General features: G+C 43.6%; 1 protein-coding gene across 1 annotated transcript in view; it reads right to left on the reverse strand.

The window, feature by feature from the left end:
* Window positions 1-2,114: 2,114 nt before the first annotated feature.
* The window catches only part of MAL2 (mal, T cell differentiation protein 2), a 35,687-nt gene continuing 18,667 nt past the window's right edge, over window positions 2,115-19,134 (reverse strand). Inside the window, exons 3-4 of the mRNA XM_069959845.1 lie at window positions 6,385-6,537; window positions 2,115-2,525 (exon numbers count right to left, since the gene is read on the reverse strand). Coding sequence (XP_069815946.1) covers window positions 2,454-2,525; window positions 6,385-6,537 — 225 coding nt within the window. The 3' untranslated portion in view covers window positions 2,115-2,453. The remainder of the gene's footprint in view (window positions 2,526-6,384; window positions 6,538-19,134) is intronic.

A 19,134-nucleotide genomic window follows, 5' to 3' on the forward strand; every position in this document is an offset into this window, starting at 1 on the left:
GTGGTATACAAAATACAAGAAATCCTGATGAAGTGAGTGAAACGTACGTCGGTTGTTCTGTGCCAGACACTTGAACTAATATATGTGTCTGGCTTATAGATTGTATTAACATTCTTCCAGGTCTGTGCGTTGTACCTTTATGGTGGCTGATTCACTGTAGTCCGTCCACCGGTGTGAGAGACATGTACAGTCTCCCTCTGTGCACTGTAGCTACCTGGACCCGTAGTTGCACTTTAGCATTGGTCATACCTACTTTATGTATGCTCTAATTTGTAGTGTGTGCCATTCACAAAGTGACCACTAGATGGTGTTTGTGCTTCTACCTACACCTCATTAAATTACATTTCTTGTCTTTTGTATACCACCTTGATGTCTTCCTCCCCCTCCAGTTTTGTGACCCCTGTGTTTTTTTACCATACTCTAATTTTAAATTGATTTTAGTATTTTGAATAATGTTGAAATAAAGGACTTTGTTATACTTCTGTATTCCTTTGTGCAATTTTTTGGTTTTCCTGTTGTTGCACTATAAGTTATTTTGGCAGGACTTTTTGCAAGGTTTTCGTAACCAAGGTCTACGGACTCTATCTCGCAGTGCAGGTGACACCGGATAACTGCGGACACTTAGCTTAACTCAGGTTACCCAGACTGGGGCTTGTGTCACCCTCGTAGGACGAGTAACCCAACATTGCAGGGCAGAAGGTGGTTTTAGTAACACTCAGGTCAAAACACGGGCACATTACTACACTGGGTTGGAGGTTTCCCGACAAACTCCTCTCCACTCTTCTGAACTCTTCTATTGTACTTAACACTCAACTGAACCAGTACTACTATTCTACCTCAACACTTCAGCATCTCTCAGCACAGATTCAGTGAACTCAAGTCTGTATCTCAAAAGTCACTCGTTACCCTACTATCCTGTATTGCAAGAGAATTTCGGTAAAGATCAGTTCATTTATTCTACTGGGACTTAGTGATGATTTCACCAGCACCTATACACACACGATACACCGTCCTTGGGTCATTTTCCCCTTTCTGTGGTTGGTGGTACTGACAGTCCAGGTGGGTCATCTCTCCACTCCGGACCACCGTGATAAAAGCCCAAGAGACCCATCACAACCCGGCAGGTCACTGACGATTGGGGATCAGTATAGCCAGCCACACACTAAAAGCAGGTATACCACCACACCTGTGTGCTGAGTTAGCACTGGTGAAACGAGAGAACTGTCATCAGCTGAGCTATACTCCACCGACCAACCACCATAGAAGTGGCGTCACCAGGAACAACTCAATAGGTGACCAATCAGACACCACACTTACAGGGTATTCTATCACGAGAGTGGGTAACCTACCTTTTTGGGGGGGGGGGTACCTATTGGAAGTACTTACTGCTTAATGGATCCATTAACGTTATGGGGCATTCCCTATCAACTGGGGCCATCTGTGTAATGAAGAGAATTACTTACCTACTTGGGGCATCTACCTGAACAGGGTCAAAAATCTACTTACTGTGGGTATCTACCTTTTTTTTTTTTTGGGGGGGGGGGGGGGGTTACCTATTGAGAACCATGTACTTAATGGTAGGGTTACCTACCTACTGGGGGCATCTATCTAATTCTAGGGACATGTACCTCCTTGTGGGAACTACATATCTTCAAGAGACATGCACTACATTGGGGGATTACCGACCTCCTAGGGGCATGCACATAATTGGATTGGGAATTATTTAGTGACTGGGAGCATCTACCTAATAGGAGGAATAATTACCTACTCACTGTGAACTGGCACTTACATTCATGTATACTGGACGGAGTATTTTGTCTTGCCCCGAGTACTGCCAACCCACCTGCCGTTTATAGGACAACCCCTTGAACCACTTATCACTAACCCATGAACATCCTATGTAAGACCCTTATATATGGATGGAACGTTGGCTTCGTCTTCCGCAGACACCGATGCACTTGGAAACCATCCTTCGAGGGTTGACTTCTAGCATCATGGAGAGGACCCGTACATTTCCCTGCGTATCTCTTTAAGATGATAGAACTTGGTTCCAGCAGTGTATCACTCATAGAAACAGATTTATGTTTTTTTTTCTTTTACATTTTCCATAATGATTGGCTTTTGGTAATTTTTATTTTTTTATTGTAAAACTCCCATACAAACACATCCATGAGCATCACATCCCAGTACAGGAACCGATGTCCACCTGGGATTCTGTTATATTACAATGTACAGTATGTGCAGCGCTCCCGCTCTGCTGAGCTGTCGTACGCTTCCCTCCAGGCACATATACAGGTGGTCAGTCTTTTTCCGGCTATAATGTCTCTGAGAAACGGGCTCTGCCGCTCTCCCCCGGTGACACTTGTAAGGAGCCCATTCACATTCCTGCTCTTTTATCCAATGACTGCTATCAGGTTACAGTGGGTCTGTCTGGTTCAGCTTGTTCCGGGTTGTTATTGTCTCCATCTGCGGAATCCCAGGACCATGCTGCACCCATAGCAAACAGTAGCGGCAAATGCAAAAATCTGAAGGGAAAAAACAGGAGAAGGAGGGATTAATGTCATGGTGATGTATAAAACAATGATCTGTATTTTTTATTACATAGAACTTTAGTGCAGTGGCCTTAAAGGGAACCTGACTCTTTACACATAAAGTCCAATCTGCAATCATTGTGTTATAGAGCAGCAGGAGCCGAGCAGATTAATATATAGTTTTGTGGGAAAATATTCAGTATAACTTCATTGGACAGAATCCAGTGTGAGGAGGTGTTCTGAGGGGGCAGGGCATATAAAAGTTCTGAGGGGGCGGATCAAATAACAAGAAATTAAACACCACAAATCGAGAGGATCCCTGTGTCAGGCTCCACCCTCTTAAGCCATGCATTTGACACCACACTCTGGTGCAGATTAATCATTGCTATCTACTACATTGCATAGTGTAAGGACATGCCACAACGGCTCATACTGCCATCACATCTTTACTTGACAAGCTTTTTATGACAACATAAATTTGCCTTGAAACAAGGATGGAGAACCTTTGGCCCTCCAGCTGCTTCAAACTACAATTCATACCCATAATGCCTGGACAGTTTTGCACCAGCTGGAGGGCCGAAGGTTCCCCATCCCTGCCTTAAAGGAAAAAATATCAGCCTTGTTTAAGAGATTTGACCTGAAATAAATATGTAAATTAGCTCCTTCGGTGCACTGGGGGCGTTCCTCGGACCCCCAGTGGAATATTTGGCCCACCTGCTGCCTCTGATACTCAAGCCTACTGAAGCAATTTTAAAAATGCATAAGTAGGCTGGTCTTCCAGCATATGCATCAGTAGGTATGACCATAGGGGACGACGGGCGTGCTGAACGGTGCACTGGAGGGCTGACAAATGCCCCCAGTGCACCAAAGGAGCTAATTTACATATTATTACCAGATCAAATTTCTCAAAAACTGCAGGACTTAGAAGGATCACGAGAGTGGCACTGGATAGAAGGGGTTGGGGGTAACTGGGAACTATCAGCATGTTCATATAATTTGATACAATTCATACATTTAAGCTACGACCAGTGGCGTAGCTACCATAGAGGCAGGGAAGGCAGTTGCTATGGGGCCTGTGCAGGAGGGGGGCCCAGGGGAGAAGGTAAAAGCGTGTGTCCTTCTGCTTAACCCTTTATGTACTGCAGTGTGTAAGTGACCCAGTGTTTACTTGCATGCTGCAACATAAAAAATGTGCAGTGCTTTGTGTTGTACGTAGGGGAGGGGGGCCCCTTAAAATTTTTTGCTATGGGGCACCCATCAATCCTAGCTACACCCCTGGCCACGACTACCCAGCAAAGCCACATCCAACTTCTTGCAAACTAACAGCTCAGTGTCCTGAGGACACTGGAAACACAACTTGGTAGTTCCAATGGCAATGGGTGTGTTAGGTGCTGTTAGGTTCTCCCTTAAATGACTGCCATTGTTGTATTATGTGTATAAGACACATAATAGATGTATTACAGATGTAAATGCACAGTGATAAACCGATCCCAAGGCTTCAGTTCTGGAGTTTTCCTTTAAGACAATAACATAAAGTAGACACTTTTCCATTTTAACGTGACCCTACCCAGGTAAAGTAAGCTACAAAAGGTTGCATACTGATGTAACCCAGCGATCAAGTGTCCTGTAATTGCACTACAAATACTCAAATGCACTGAAATCTTATCTACAGCATTCCATAGCCACATTCCGATGTGGAGTATAAAATAGTTACACAATGGCTAAAGACCTTGTACTGGTAGAAAATCAATGCAAGAAAAAAATTCGAGACACAAGACTTTTGTTTCAAATCAAATGTTTCTATTTGGAAGGGCTTGTGCCATGAAGCAAAGTTGGTAAAATCAGATGTGTACCATGTGTAATGGAGAACAAATGGACATCTCTGTACTGTTTTTCTCCCCCGTGGATTTAATCACTTCCTGGTTTCCTCTCTAAAATGTGATTATGCTGTTGCCATGCAACAGAGCACACATTTTCCCACTATTCCCCTTGCTTGCAGGCTCAGCACGGAACAGACCAACTGCCAATTACTTCCTGGTGACTGCGGTTAAACTGAGCATGCCTGACCACCTTAGTGGGTCATAACCAAGGGCAACAGGTTATCAAAACAATGCAGGCACAAGGGGGATTACTAAAGGGCCTTTTACATGGGCTGATTATCGGCCAGGAGCGTTGCTAGAAACCCACTACAATACAATGCTATGGGGGCATTAAAGCAACTCTATCAACAGACCTGCGAATGCAAGATATTATCATCCCCCGATCGGCACCGCTACATTGAATTCAACAGTGCCTATCCAGTACAAAAGCTACATCAATCATCTCTGTTTTCAATCAGCATCAGTGGCCTCAGCCATCACGCGTTCTACTACTGGCATCATGGCTCCTATCGCTAAATGATGATGCCAGTGGTACACTATATGACTGCTGAGTAGAGACGAGCGAACCTGGAGCATGCTCAAATCCATCCAAACCCAAACGTTCGGCATTTGATTAGCGGTGGCTGCTGAAGTTGGATAAAGCCCTAAGGCTATGTGGAAAACATGGATATAGTCATTGGCTGTATCCATGTTTTCCAGACAACCTTAGAGTTTTATCCAACTTTAGCAGCCGCCGCTAATCAAATGCCAAACGATCGGGTTCGGATGGACTCGAGCATGCTCAAGGTTCGCTCATCTCTACTGCTGAGACCACTGCTGTTATCACATGCCAGGGATCGGAGAAGGGGTGGGCGGACAAAGCTTCTGTGCTTAACTGGTGCAGAACTGAAGAGGAGAGAAGTCTGAAAAGTCAGATAATCCCCTTTAAAGCGTAACTGTCATTTCAGGGTAATTTTTCTGAAAACAATAAATATCTATAGTACAAGCGATTTTAAGAAACTCTGTAATAGGTTTTATGTACTAAAAGAGTTTCCTTCTGTACTGAAAAAGCAATCTCCCAGCCTCCCCCCTCACATCAAATGAAGCAGGATTTCTGTCTCCATTATGTGGCTATGGAGAGGGGAGGGGCTGTTAGGAGTGACTGAGCACGGAGGATTTCTGCACAGCACAACACCCTGCAATCTTCTCTCAGTAAGTTCATAGATAAGCACTGACCTTTCTGACCCCTGAATCCTGCGGTTTAGGTGCCCAGACAGTCTACAAACAGCTGACCTTCATGTCACCTCTTCCTGCTCCCTCATCTCCCTCAGCCCCTCCCCCCTCCATAGGCTTACAATGGAGAGAGCAGAGCCCGTCTTCACTGGCTTCTCTGTAATGAAGACGTGTTTGCCTGATAATGCACAGATAAGAAGTCAGGGGGGGAGGCTGGGAGATTGCTTCTTGAGTACAGAAGGAGGCTTTTTTGGCTGATAAAACCTATTACAGAGTTTCTTAAAATCGCTTATACTACTGATTTCTGCAATAAAAAAAACATGACAGTTACGCTTTAAAGGTTTTTTTTCCCCACCCAATCTTGTACTTATTGTTATGCATGTTAGAATCTCTACGTTCAGTTTTCCTACGAAGATGTTCTATTATGGTTACCCCATAGTGGAATCATCAAGAGTAAAAGATGGCTACCATGCTGAGGAGTTGTTCTTTGTGCCTAAGTGGTGTAGAATGGCTTCAGGTCTTAGGTGCCAGGAGGGAGGTGGCCAGGTGCTACCATTTTTGTACAACCAATCTGCCCATCCAATAACCCAAGACATTACCAATGCATCATGAGAAACATGACCACCACAGGACCATATCAGTGGCCCTAACCAGTGTAAAGGGATGATATACAATGAAGGGCATCTAAAAAACAATGCATAATGCTTCCAGACATGACGTGAAGTGACGAGTACATATATTATTGTAATTTAATATCATACCGTTGCGGCTACGTTCAGTCCAATCCTGCGATTATCAAGGTGGAGAACAGTTGTGTTTTCGTTCTTCATTAGATTTGCTAGAGACGATATAGCAGCTTCCAGAACAAAGGCCCCGAAATAGAACACAAAGGCGAAGAAGTGGAAAGCGAGGTCCTGAAAAAGAAACATTCGTATATAACCATTATGGAGAATGGCAATGACCATAACACATAGTTTGGTGATAGGTCTTGAAATTTTGTAGATCCTTACAATAAGATATAAAAACTACAATTCCCACTGTCAAAGGGTATATATTATAATTTCTACTGTATGCAGGCCAGGAATGGGGAACCTTTGGGCCTCCAGCTGTTGAAAAACTACAATTCCCATCATGCCTGGACAGCCAAAGGCTGTCCAGGCATGATGGGAATTGTAGTTTTTCAACAGCTGGAGGACCAATGGTTCCTCATCCCTGGTGTAGACACAAGAATAAACACTAAATTGCTAGTTAGGAAAACGTAATCACTCACACCTTGCCGAGTCCTGAATAGTAATAGGGTGGTTCTATGACCGTGAATCCTCCCACCCACACCCATCATATAACTGCCAACCAAAACCTGTACTATGAGACAACACCCAGGCACTGAATCAGCCTTACAACATCGATGTTGGAAACAGCATCACTTCCTACAGACCAAAAATCCAGTTTGGGTGAGGTCTACTGAAATTAGAACACGTGAAATGAAGATGACTATGCCGGTGCAAAGCAGTGGAAGTTACATATGGACAATGTGTATATCAAGGTACAATGACCAGTTGGTCGATGGTGAATTGGTGCCCAACAGTTGACCGGACATCATCTCTGCGAATGTGAAAGTAACACCTCAAGAGCATGACCATGTCATATACTGTAGGTCTATGATATGGTGCCTAAAGTTGTTGGCATCATACTGTATCTCTGTGTCTTCCATATTCATATAGGACAGGACAGGTTCCATCAGAGAAATTCTCCTTAGAAATATTGCCTTAAGGGAAGAATACTGAGCTCATGCAGTCATCATACGGCAGAACAACGAGTGGCAATAGGTTTGTAGCAATGGAAAAAAAACACCATCCTGGCTTTGCCCCATATATGAGGCCTACAGTAAAGGTAAAGGCTTAAAGATGTGTTCCGAAGCTCCCAATCTACTGAAGGATGTAACGCCTACTCACGCTCCCTCTCATCCCTATTCCACCTTGGGGCAGAATCAAGAAGGCACAAGGATGGGAAGTCCTAATACTTCAGGAGCTCAGGAACGCCTCTTTGACTCCTTCCACTAGAGAATAAAAGCATTTTTCTATGTTCTGGAAGCACAGACAGATATATAAAAGGTACCATGTTTCTGCTTGTCCTAACAGCATCTAACAGTTTCAGTAATTTGGAACGTGAATTTTAGCGAGTCCAGTGATTTGAAATTTTTTTTTACAGCCGGCAGGAACAGGGGAGAACATAATGAACAATCAGTACTTACCCCTACCCTAGCCTGCAAAGAGCCAGTTCACAGGCTCTGGGACCCCTGCAGGAAGGCATTTTGCCTGTCCAGGCTGATGGCTTGGACGCTCAGCAAATCAGTGACTGCAGCAGTGTCCCGCACCAGTCACTGACTGGCTGAATAGGCAGTCTATCAAGCAGGTTGTCCCGGAGCGGCAATCTAGCACTGCAATGGCATGAGGAGAGGTGAGTTGTGATTGCTTGTTTCGTTCCCCCCTGCCCCTGCTAGATGAAAATGTTTTCAAATTGCCCAACTTCTCCTTTAAAGTGTACCTGTCGTTATAACTTTCAAAATCTAAACCAAAAGTAGATGAGATATAAAGCAAGTTTGCAATTTACATTCATTATTTTTTTTTTAGTTATCATGGAGAACACGGCACTTCCTGTTTTCTGACTTTTTTCCTCTCTCAAAGAACAGGAAACAGTCAGAAAACAGGAAGTCCTGGTATCCCAGGCCATGTGAGCGCTCACAGAAGAAAGCAGTCATGTGACTGATGTCAGAAAAAGTCAGGAAATCTGCCTTCAGGAGACTGGACCTGGATTTCTGGTAAGTTCAGCTTTGTACAGCATGATAACAAAAAAAAAAAAAAATATGAATGTATATTGCAAACTTGGTGGCCTCACGGGCTCCGCATATGTCCCTGTATCTGCAAGCACTCCTGACAAGCACTTGCAGTTATGACTACACTTGATGGCTTAGTGGCCAGTCAGGGTGGGGGTGGGGTTCGTGTTAAATCGAAAGTTTGCTATCTGGCTCAGCCATTTCTAGTTACACCCCTGGTTTCCTCCATCTTTACATTTTAAAAACTTTTTTTTTTTTTTTACCCTACATTTTTGCCCTTAGTGTAGAACATTAACTTTTGTAAACTTTGGTCACATGTGACAAGACTGACTGTGACTATTATATGGTGAGGTTATATTAAGCAATGAATGATGTGACCGAGCACCTTCCTATAACTAGTATACACATAGCCACAAACCACAGGTGATGCTTATCTACTAGGTGTCAGTCATATAGTCATAAACGTGTTGTGACATATCATGTGATGAAGTGTCTTATTCTGCAACAATATCATATGTCACCTGCCTGTCACAAGATGTCCCCACGTAAAACACAGTCACAATGAATGATGGAACTGAGCACCTTCCTATAAGTAGTATACTCATAGCCACAAACAGGTGACCAAATAAAAGCTTATCTACTATGCGTCATTCATATAGTCAAAAAATAACAATCCCCCATTAAGTTATTGACTTTTGTCACTTCGTACAAAAATGGGCAATATGTAAGTCTCAGGCTAGGTTCACTCTACGTTTTCTCATCCGTTTTTGAATCCGTTCTGATCAGTTTCTCCATTGACAAAATGTTGTCAACCATGGTTTTGTGTAAAATAAAAAAAAAAAAAGGATGCATTTTGATCCTCTTTTTTTTAAATAGAAGTCGAAAAACGGATCAAAAGGGATGCACGCAAATCAGATTTTCCATCCGTCATTTGCAAAAATGGATAAATAAAAAAAAAGAAAAAAAAAAAGAAGAGTAGCGTGAACCCAGCCTTAGGGCACTATAACATTGGCCGACTATGGCCCGATCATTTTAGTAAACGAGCGCCGACCTGCTAGATCGGTTCTCGTTTACTGGACCTATTAGATGGCCCGATAATTGGGCAGTAAGGGCTGCATGGACATTGTTACTCTACCTCTCCCAGCTCCCGGTCTTCTCTCCTGTGACCCGCCGCTTCCCATCCCAGGAGCGGGGAGAGGTAAGGTGTCAGGCGTTTGGGTAATTGTCGGCCACGCATTGCTATTACACGTAGGGATGCGCGGTCAGTGCCCGATGATTTTATGTCTAAAATTAAACAATGATGGAATGATGGAACTGAGCACCTTCCTATAAGTAGTATACACATAGCCACAAACAACAGGTGACCAAATAAAAGCGTATCTTCTATGTGTCATTCACTATAGTCAAAAAATAACCATCCCCCATTATGTTATCGACTATGTTATCGTTGTCATCGGCTGATTGTTTTCTCTACACTGATCGATAATCAGCCAAATTGTCCCAATTCGGAGGATTATCGCTCCATGTTATAGGGCCCTTACACTCTATATCACTCTTCTAGCAAACATTCATTCCCTTGTGTGCAAACAATACATTTCCTAATTCCTATAGAGAAAAAACCCAAATGCAGATGGGATGGGGACCAAGCAGATTTAGGCTGCAGTCTAGATGGGCACCATACCCATCACTGTGGTTACTCTATAATACATATACCTTTTGGAGGTGATATATACCCCGACCAAGATGCAGTACAGTGGCCTATGGGCATCCTTGGTGCCATTCCCACCAGACACCCCGGGTGGCACTGAAGAATCTTATACATTGATCTAATAAGGAAAAATGAGCTTTCTTTGAATGATACTATTTCCAGCCCTCGCTGTAAGTCATCATATTACACAATACAGTGACCTAATACTGGCTACTATAGTATTTCAGCTGTCAATCAAACTTGTATAGTTCTAACCAAACACACAAAAGGTGAACTGTTACCTTAGCCAGGATGTATAGAAGGCCTCTACCGCAAAATCATAATGGCCATCCCTTCCTAGTGTATAGAGCACCTTCACCCTAGATCACTTGATGTGGGGGAACCATGCATGAGGACCTCATTACCAAAGCTGCACCTTCAGAATCTCTAATCTGCACTGGGGTTGTATGTTTCAATGGAGGACCACAAGGAGTGAATTATGTTCCTCTTCTGATAGGTGGGACACTGTATATGAGATAGGGGGTACAAAATATACAAGGGTAGGAAGAACGCCACATCAGGCTGTATCTGAACTGTTCCATGGACCCAGAATCCTGCATGTGGTTCACTTTCCTATTACTGCAAGCGAGGTAAATTAATAGAGGAGACACCCGCCCCCCCATTTCAGGACCTTAATCTACTATCAAGGACAGAGAGCATCTACAATGAGGGCTACTTTCTCTTGGGACTTATCACATCCACACATTACACAGTCAATTTATTGTCAATACATGCAATCGGACTAGCCCAACGGGGATCCGGAGAATCCCCCAGCAGACCCTCCTATCTGGTGGGCACCTTAGCAGGATACGGGCCTCCAGCATTGCTGTACACTAGATGCTGCTGCACACTCCTGTGCCTCATTTTCTCAGTGGTGTTACTGAAGGGAAATTACATACTTGCTTAAAGTCCACCCCGGTAGCTAGGCTTCCCCTAGCTCCACTTTATTTATTTTTTTATTGTTCATTTGCTTCATAAATGCAAAATTAAGAAACCTTCTGAATAGTCTTTATTCAAAATTTCCTACCATTTTGTTGTACAGTGTGTGCAACTCCTATAAATAGCCGACTGTCCTGCTGCTTTTGACATAGATCCGTTAGCCCTCCTGCCAGGGCTCTACTACATGGGACAACTATCACAGGGCCGATATCATCCTGTGAAAAGGGCCTAGCGATCAGCCAATGGAGTAATAGCTGGTTCATCTGATCATTTCAGAAAAACCACCCATTGTTAGCCACACATCTCCCAATGTAATAGGTGATGTGCAGCTTATGGCTCATTGTCAGAAAGGGACACACAAATAATCTAGTTCATGCGGCCCGGCCGCACGACTGATCGAGTCTTGTAAAGGATCGTGTAAATGATGACCAGTCTCGTAGATCGCCATTTGCTTATTATTTTTATTTATTTATAGAGCGCCCTTAATTCCAGAGCGCTATACAATAGATAGGGGTAATGAGCAGAAACAACACAAAATCAAAACACATTACATGAAGGCAAATGGCAGACAGGTACATGGGGAAGAGGACCCTGTCCGTATCTATGGCTATGTTCACACTGCGTATGTTTCCGTCCGTAGTGCGAACCGCGAATATACGCACGTAGTTTTGAGGTTGATGCGTTCGCTTGAAAGTGTACGATATACGCCCGCACAATGCACTCTACGTATGAACTTACGGACGGATCGTATACGGCGCCGTGAAAAAAGAACAAGACCATTGTTTGAGGACGAAAATGTTCCAACTCACGGCCGTGGATTTCCACGCGGTCCCGTACGAAGTACTTATTTCAGCCAAATAGAACTTGATTTTTAGATCCAAAAGGTTCTGTGTGTTTTATTGGGCTGGGCGAAGATTTCCAAGTAAATGACCTGTTTCAGATCGCTACGAAACAAGCTAGGGAAGCATAACTGTACTACGGGCGTATGTTCGCGGTTCGTACGCATCCGGCCGCATGTCTACTTTTCCCACGCCCGTAGTTTCAGCCGCACATGTACGGCGGCGTACGAACTACGGCTGGACTCATACGCAGTGTGAACAAAGCCTATTACAGTCTCGAGCCCTAAGGATCCTATTACATGGAAAGATTATCTTGGGAAAAATGGTTATATATATCGTTGGAATTTAAGTGATAATCATTCGGTGTGTATGTAGGCAACGATCAAATGACTAACGAAAATTTGTAGGTCGTTGGTCTTTTGAGCTGACCATAAAATCATTGTTAGTTGATTACAATCTTTCGGTGGATGTACACATCGTACTGTACATTCGTAACTACGATCATTTGTATACTATATATGTATACAAACTATCTTAATTACGATTGTAATTGCAATTATAACTAACGACTATTGTCCTGCTGCTTGGCTAAGTGCATAGCACCGCGAGACTTCCTAGTTCCACCATGCGTTGCACACGGGACGTGTAGTATTCCTCCCCGTTGATGAAACGTTCAGTGTATGGCGTTGCACGCTGGGAAATATAGTTCTTCCACTGCAACTCCGCGGATTCTCTCCTCACCCACATGGCGGACAGGAGGCGGCGGCGGCGATGTGCGTCCCAGGATAGCGAAGAGGAGGAAGAAGAGGAGTCCAGCTCGGCAGAGTGGATAGGACAGCCTGCCAGGACTGAGGGTCGGGTATCGGCCACCAGGAGAGACGAGGCGGTCAGGGACGGGAAGGAGTCTGAGTGTGAGTGAGGACGGTATAGGAGGTGATGCTGTGCCGTCAAGACTACGAGAGTGCTGAGGAATCCGAAGAAGATGAGGCTCGCTACAGTGAGGACAATGCTCTTAAAATCAGCTTTAAAATCGGAAAATAATGCCACTGAGACCCCTGCCTCAAAAGAGGATTTACGCGGAATCTGTAGTGGGCTGTCTTTGGGCGGACAGCGGAATCCGCCAGAGCATAGAATGAAGTCTATGGGACGGGCAGGTGGGAGTGCGCAGGGGCGAGCAACAGAATCCGCGGGAAGTTCTCAGCGTGGTTTCAAGTGATCGTTTGCAATAGTTTATCATTAATCAATGAAAGCGGAAAATCACTTTGTCTAATAGGACCCCACGAGCTGGATTGGGGAGGAGATTGTTCATGGCAGATCAGGTTGTGGAAAGCACCCAAGTCTTCAGGAAAGTCAGATCACAAAAGCTGTGCTATTTCAGAATGTAGATAGGAGGGGAACTACCCACATCAGTCTGAAGCTGTGCATGAGAGTAGAGAGAATGGTTAGCAATAATGGCAGATATAGCAGAGGTGGAGTAGAGAATGGCACTCTTAGCATCTGTGAGTACTAGAGAGCAGATATCCTTCAGGAGATGTAGAATCTAAAACCAGTCTAGGAATGACACTGTGCTGATGCATGACAACTATTAAAAGGGTTATCCAAGATGAGAAAAAGCACTGCTACAGCACAGCACAGCGCCACCCCTGCCCTCAGATTGTGTGTGGTATTGCAGATCAGCTCCATTCACTTCAATGGGACTGAGCAGCAAACCCCCACACCCAACCTGAGAATAGGAAGAAAGCAGACATTTTTTTCTCTAAGTCTGGATAACCCCTTTAAAGACAGCAGCATCCTGGATACACTATCAGAAAAGTGACCACATGAGAAAAAGCTGAAACCAAGAGCAGATTATAATCAAGGGGCATAAAGATTGCAGACTAAAAACTACCGCTTACTTTGAGTTAAAAATTGTAGCACATGTAAAAGTACTTCTTCCCCCATGCCATAGGCTTTAATGTCTATACTGTATATAGATCTCATATAGTGAGTGGGTTATAATCATATACAGCAGATTGGGAAGTCATCAGTCATTAGGCATCCAGCCAAAATCGTCTTTTTTACCTGAGGCCTGAAAGCTACAAGCTACGTTAAATGACATGAAGTAAGTCTAGTGGACGTGACTTAATAAGAAAATGTGAAATTAGTGCTGGCACATGGCCAGATCCCATGCCGCCTCACAGTGTAACACACACATAAGGCAGGTACAGCCATTACTCATATTACAGCGGATCAGCACTGTTAATCATTATGGTGCAATCGCCTGTATTAAACCGATGGGTGGAACAGGTCGGGTTTTTCTTCTTAAAACCCAGAGGAAGCTCCAACCTGATTTTCTGCTTCCTACACAACATGTCCCTACCTGCTACATGTACTATAAGCTATGATCCCTATAAAGTGGGGGAAGGGTCAGATGTCTGAATCTACAAGGATGGATTGTTCAAATGATATGGTATTCATAGTGATGGTGGCCATATACCTTTATTAGCTGTTGGCTCAATGTTGGTTAATTTGCCCGACAGGTTTCTCTTCTGACGTCCACAAACTGTACACACGAATGTCTGACAAGATTCCATTCACGTGTTCTCAATGCAGAGAGGAGAAATAATAAATAAATCTCTCCTGGCCTCTCCATACACATTAACATTTGGCACAGAGGGGAGAGGTGCCATCACGTCTTATCCTCATCTTCACCAACGTGTCAGAGCATCAGGAGACCCCCATACAACGTATACCGATGCTGTGGGTTTGGCTGACTTTAGTTTGGCCCGCAGTTTAAGATCTTTAGGACTCTCAATGACAGATGATGTTGGTGTGAGGGATTTATGCAACTTGACCCTTTTGTTCTTGGAGGGATAATCTGGCTCCAGAGCTGTCTGGCTGCGGCTTTCCCCTCCCTATAGAGAACACAGGTGGCAAATGTTCATGTATTTGGGGAGGCCGGGGGAGATGACTGTCAGCAGATGAGTCACCTCATCTTACGTTGCCTAGTTTAATATTCTATTCTAGTGGTAACACAAGAATATCAGGGGTATAATAAAGCTGGGTGACAACTGAGTATGGGGTGATGCTCTGTAGCATAGACAAAGTATAGATTCTGTCATTTGTTGGCATTGCCATATAGTTGGTAAAAGTGGTGAATTGGGTTCAGTGTATCTGTAAAAATGTTTCGGTTGGGCAACGTTATCCAAACCGGAACACTCAGGGGGAGATTTATCAAACATGGTGTAAAGTGAAACTGGCTCAGTTGCCCCTAGCAACCAATCAGATTCCACTTTTTGTTCCTCACAGGCTCTTTGGAAAATGAAAGGTGGAATCTGATTGGTTGCTAGGGGCAACTGAGACAGTTTCATTTTACACCATGTTTGATAAATCTCCCCCTCGGTGTTTGATTCCCAGTGGCTGCAGAAGTTGGATGCTGCCCTAGGGAGTCCGGGAAAACATGGATACAGCCTATAGCTTAGTTTATATAGTTTACCTGACAGATCTGCTCAACACTAGTGCCAAATATACCAGAGTGAATCAATATTTACCCAAAATGGAGTTATGTTTGTGTTGGCAGCGCTGCCATCTTTGCGTACTTTGCTATATGTGCTCTCCATTTTATCATTGCCATGGAGGTGTAAAATTTTTAGGTTAGCTCCATTGTTATTACTGGTGCCCATAATGTTGGAAACCACCAGAAACTTGTAAGGGAACCAATTACACTAAAATTGGCATAGTAAAGACGTTGGCGTGGCCGACGTGCAATGACGCCCCTCCCCCCCCCGAGTGACGTCACCAGGCGCCGCTTTCCAACACGCCCAGAGGGGCGTCATTACAGCACCGGAGCCGGCCCAGGACTCAGTGACTACTTGACCAGCCACCCGCCCGTGACTACTTGGGACGGGTGGGACGGCGGGTACAGGGTACAGGGGGAAGTTTAGGAAGCGTGCTGGCTGATGTACCAGCACGTTTCCTTAGCTTTATGGCCAATTTTAGTGTGATTGGTTCCCTTAAAGACTTGATTTTGACTCCTCCTCCATATAGCCCTGATCTCTCCTCTTCAGACTACCATCAGGTTGCAAGATGCTCAATATAGTGATGGTCCCGGCACTTTAAACTAAGCATACTACCATCTGTTTGTTCTGCTAAAGGAGACTTTACAAGGGGTTTTCTGGAGTGCAGAAGACAGCTGAAGCCTAGTGCTTACTGGACAACCCTTTGGGGTCAAAGACCTGGAGAGTAGCCTATATGTCTTGATACTCAGCCCAAATTCTTTTTCTCCAAGGACATAAAAAAGCTTGAACAACAAAGTTATTGGCGTACTTTTAAAGGATCATACCGGGGCCAGCCCTACCACCTGAAGAGAAGTGGTTATACCAGATGAGAACCTGTTTGTCAAAAATCATCTCTTCATCTAGATCACTGCTCTCGCTCTACATATGACCATCTTCCTATAGTATCTTCATATAGTATCTTCCTATAGCGTTTGAATTCTATGAAGTTTTGACATTTTTTAAATCTCTACAAAGACAACTCAACTAAACAAGGCATGATATTCAGTAAATTAGAGTGGGAACCAATACAGGGAAAGCGTAGTGCTCCATATTGATCAGATTAGACTTTGTTTTGTACACATTTTTGGAGAGTTTCTTCTATTTTTGGATAAATTAATTTGAGCTTTTTTGGTACTTGACTGTTGTCAGCATATATGAGGCATATAAAGCCATGGGACTCTGATCTGTCTCAGGCCAAAAGTATAAAAAGGACAAAGCCTTGAGGAGCTTCAATCTTGGAAACATTAAAGGGGTTGGCCACTTTATAGTAAAATTGCTCAGTGTACAGTATTAGTAAGTGTATTCACTGTATATACTGACAGCAGCTCCCTGTGTACCTCATAGAGCTGAAATCAGACTCCCCTTCTCCAGGCTGTGCTGCCCTGCTCTGTGGTGGTTCTGTCTATAAAATGGCCGACATGGAGGAGCATGTGACCATGCCCCACCCCCAGTGTCCACCATAGGCATTTACAGGCTCAGTGCTGGACACTGGGGGGCGGAGCATGGTCACATGCTCTTCCATGTCGGCCATCTTATGGACAGCCTTACCACAGAGCCGGGCAGCACAGCCTAGAGGAGGGGAGTCTCATTGCTCTGCCTTAAAAAGTGTATTTTTTTTTATTTTGGAAAGTTACCCTTTATTCTCAGAATACGGGATAACCAGTGGATCTGTGGGGGTCTGACTTCTGGGACCCCCACCAGTTTTGAATAAATACAGTAACAGCCATCATGCTTGGAAAGTGCTTCATTAATTCTCTATGGGGATTCTGTTCATTGTTGAATGGCTGAGAATAAACCAAGCTCTGGCCACACACAAGCTATATGCTCCATTTATTTAGAGGCACAATTATCCCCTATCCGATCCTATGGGTAGTTGATTTTTTCTGAAATGAGAATATTTCTTTACAGTACAGTGATACAGTACAATGTTACTTAGTGTGAGATTGAGGTTGGTGGAGGATGCGGGCACAAAAAGTAATAATGGAAGGAGTGGCCCCATCCCAGTCCTTATTTTACCTTTTCTTACATAGCCCTTTAATTAGAAGAGGATAGAGATGTATTTAGCAGGGCTAATGGATGGTAAAACATTGCTGTAATTGTACGCCATACTATAATATGTTACCTAGCAGCAGCGAGGCCTGTGATTACAGGTCATAACTCAGGTGGATATAGTCACATGGTGACAAAAGGCAGGAAATCTGCACATTAAGTTCTAGACTAAGAACAACGATAAGACATATTAAGTCAGAAGTAGAGAAAACTTCATATACGTTAACCCCTTAGAGGGGTTGTCCAGGGATAATTGTGGCCAGGCTGTGCTGGATAGATAGATAGATAGATAGTTATATTTAATCCCCCATTCCCTGCCCCACTGCTCAGCACTCCCTGGTCTCAGTAATAAAGCAGGGAAGTGCCCACTCAGTGCCATTCAGCCAATTTCTTGCATCAAGTCTGATAACAGGAATTGCTGTGCAGCGAAACCAGACACCTTTCGAATCTTGGTGGGGGATCAGGTGAGGTGAGTATAGGTTTCTAGTTATTTAGACTAGCTTGGCCTAATTCAAACATAAAATATGGTCCCCAAACAACAGCCTAATTTAGACCTTAATCCACAATTAGGAAAACATTGCCAATTTCTTCCAAACACAGCCACGCACCTGTGGTATTGCAACTCAGCTCCATGCACTTCAATGGGACCGCGCTGTAATATTACACAAAAAATGAGAACAGGTGTGATGTGGTTTCTACCCACCTTAGCAGCCTTGACTGACAGATCTCTAGTTGTTTGGGTATAAAGAGAAAGGTATTAGAGAGAGATCTATCGATCAGGAAGAAGCCACCAAGGATCACTCTCATGTCTTATGGTTCAGGCAGCATATAACTGATGACAGGTTCCCTTTAAAGTATACCAGTCATTAAGAAAAACTTTTTGCATGCCAGGGTCCCCCACTGATCAGAGAAACAAGGAGGGAGAAATACATCGTGGCCTGCTCCACTATCATCTCTTACTGTAGGCCAGGCTCATTCTCCTGATTGGCGAGACCCTAACTAATGAAAACTTTTGACAACAACATTAACTTTATTCTGATAACACCCATACCAAATTAATTTAGGTGGGTATGTATCAGCACAATTTCCCAACTAGCGTACATTTCACGTGCTGCGCAGAAGACTCTGCTCCATGTGCAAAAATGAATAAGAGCACAGGCCTTTATTGCGTTCTTTTTTTTCCCTCAGGCAAAAAAAAAAAAACAACAAAAACGCTAACAAACTATGCCAGAGTCTGACTGGAGTACAGCTGCACAATATTTTTTGCACAAAAAAAAAAAAAAATATATATAATAATAATAATAATAATAATAATAATAATAATAATAATAATAATATGATAAAAATCTAAAAAAAATAAATCATAAAATAAAAACATAAAAAAAAAATCTGGCTGAAAAAAAGAAGAAGAAAAAAAAAAAAAAAAGCTCACTTAAACCACGCCCCCTCCTAAAGAAAAATTTCAAAAATGGGCCAGCTGGTGTAAAATGTTCAAAAATGGCGCAAACTGCTTCATAATTGATGCACAAAAACACAAAGTGCACCAAAATCATGGCACAAAAAGAATG

This window comes from Dendropsophus ebraccatus, chromosome 2 (assembly GCF_027789765.1).
Source record: "Dendropsophus ebraccatus isolate aDenEbr1 chromosome 2, aDenEbr1.pat, whole genome shotgun sequence".
Classification (NCBI taxonomy): Eukaryota; Metazoa; Chordata; class Amphibia; order Anura; family Hylidae; genus Dendropsophus; species Dendropsophus ebraccatus.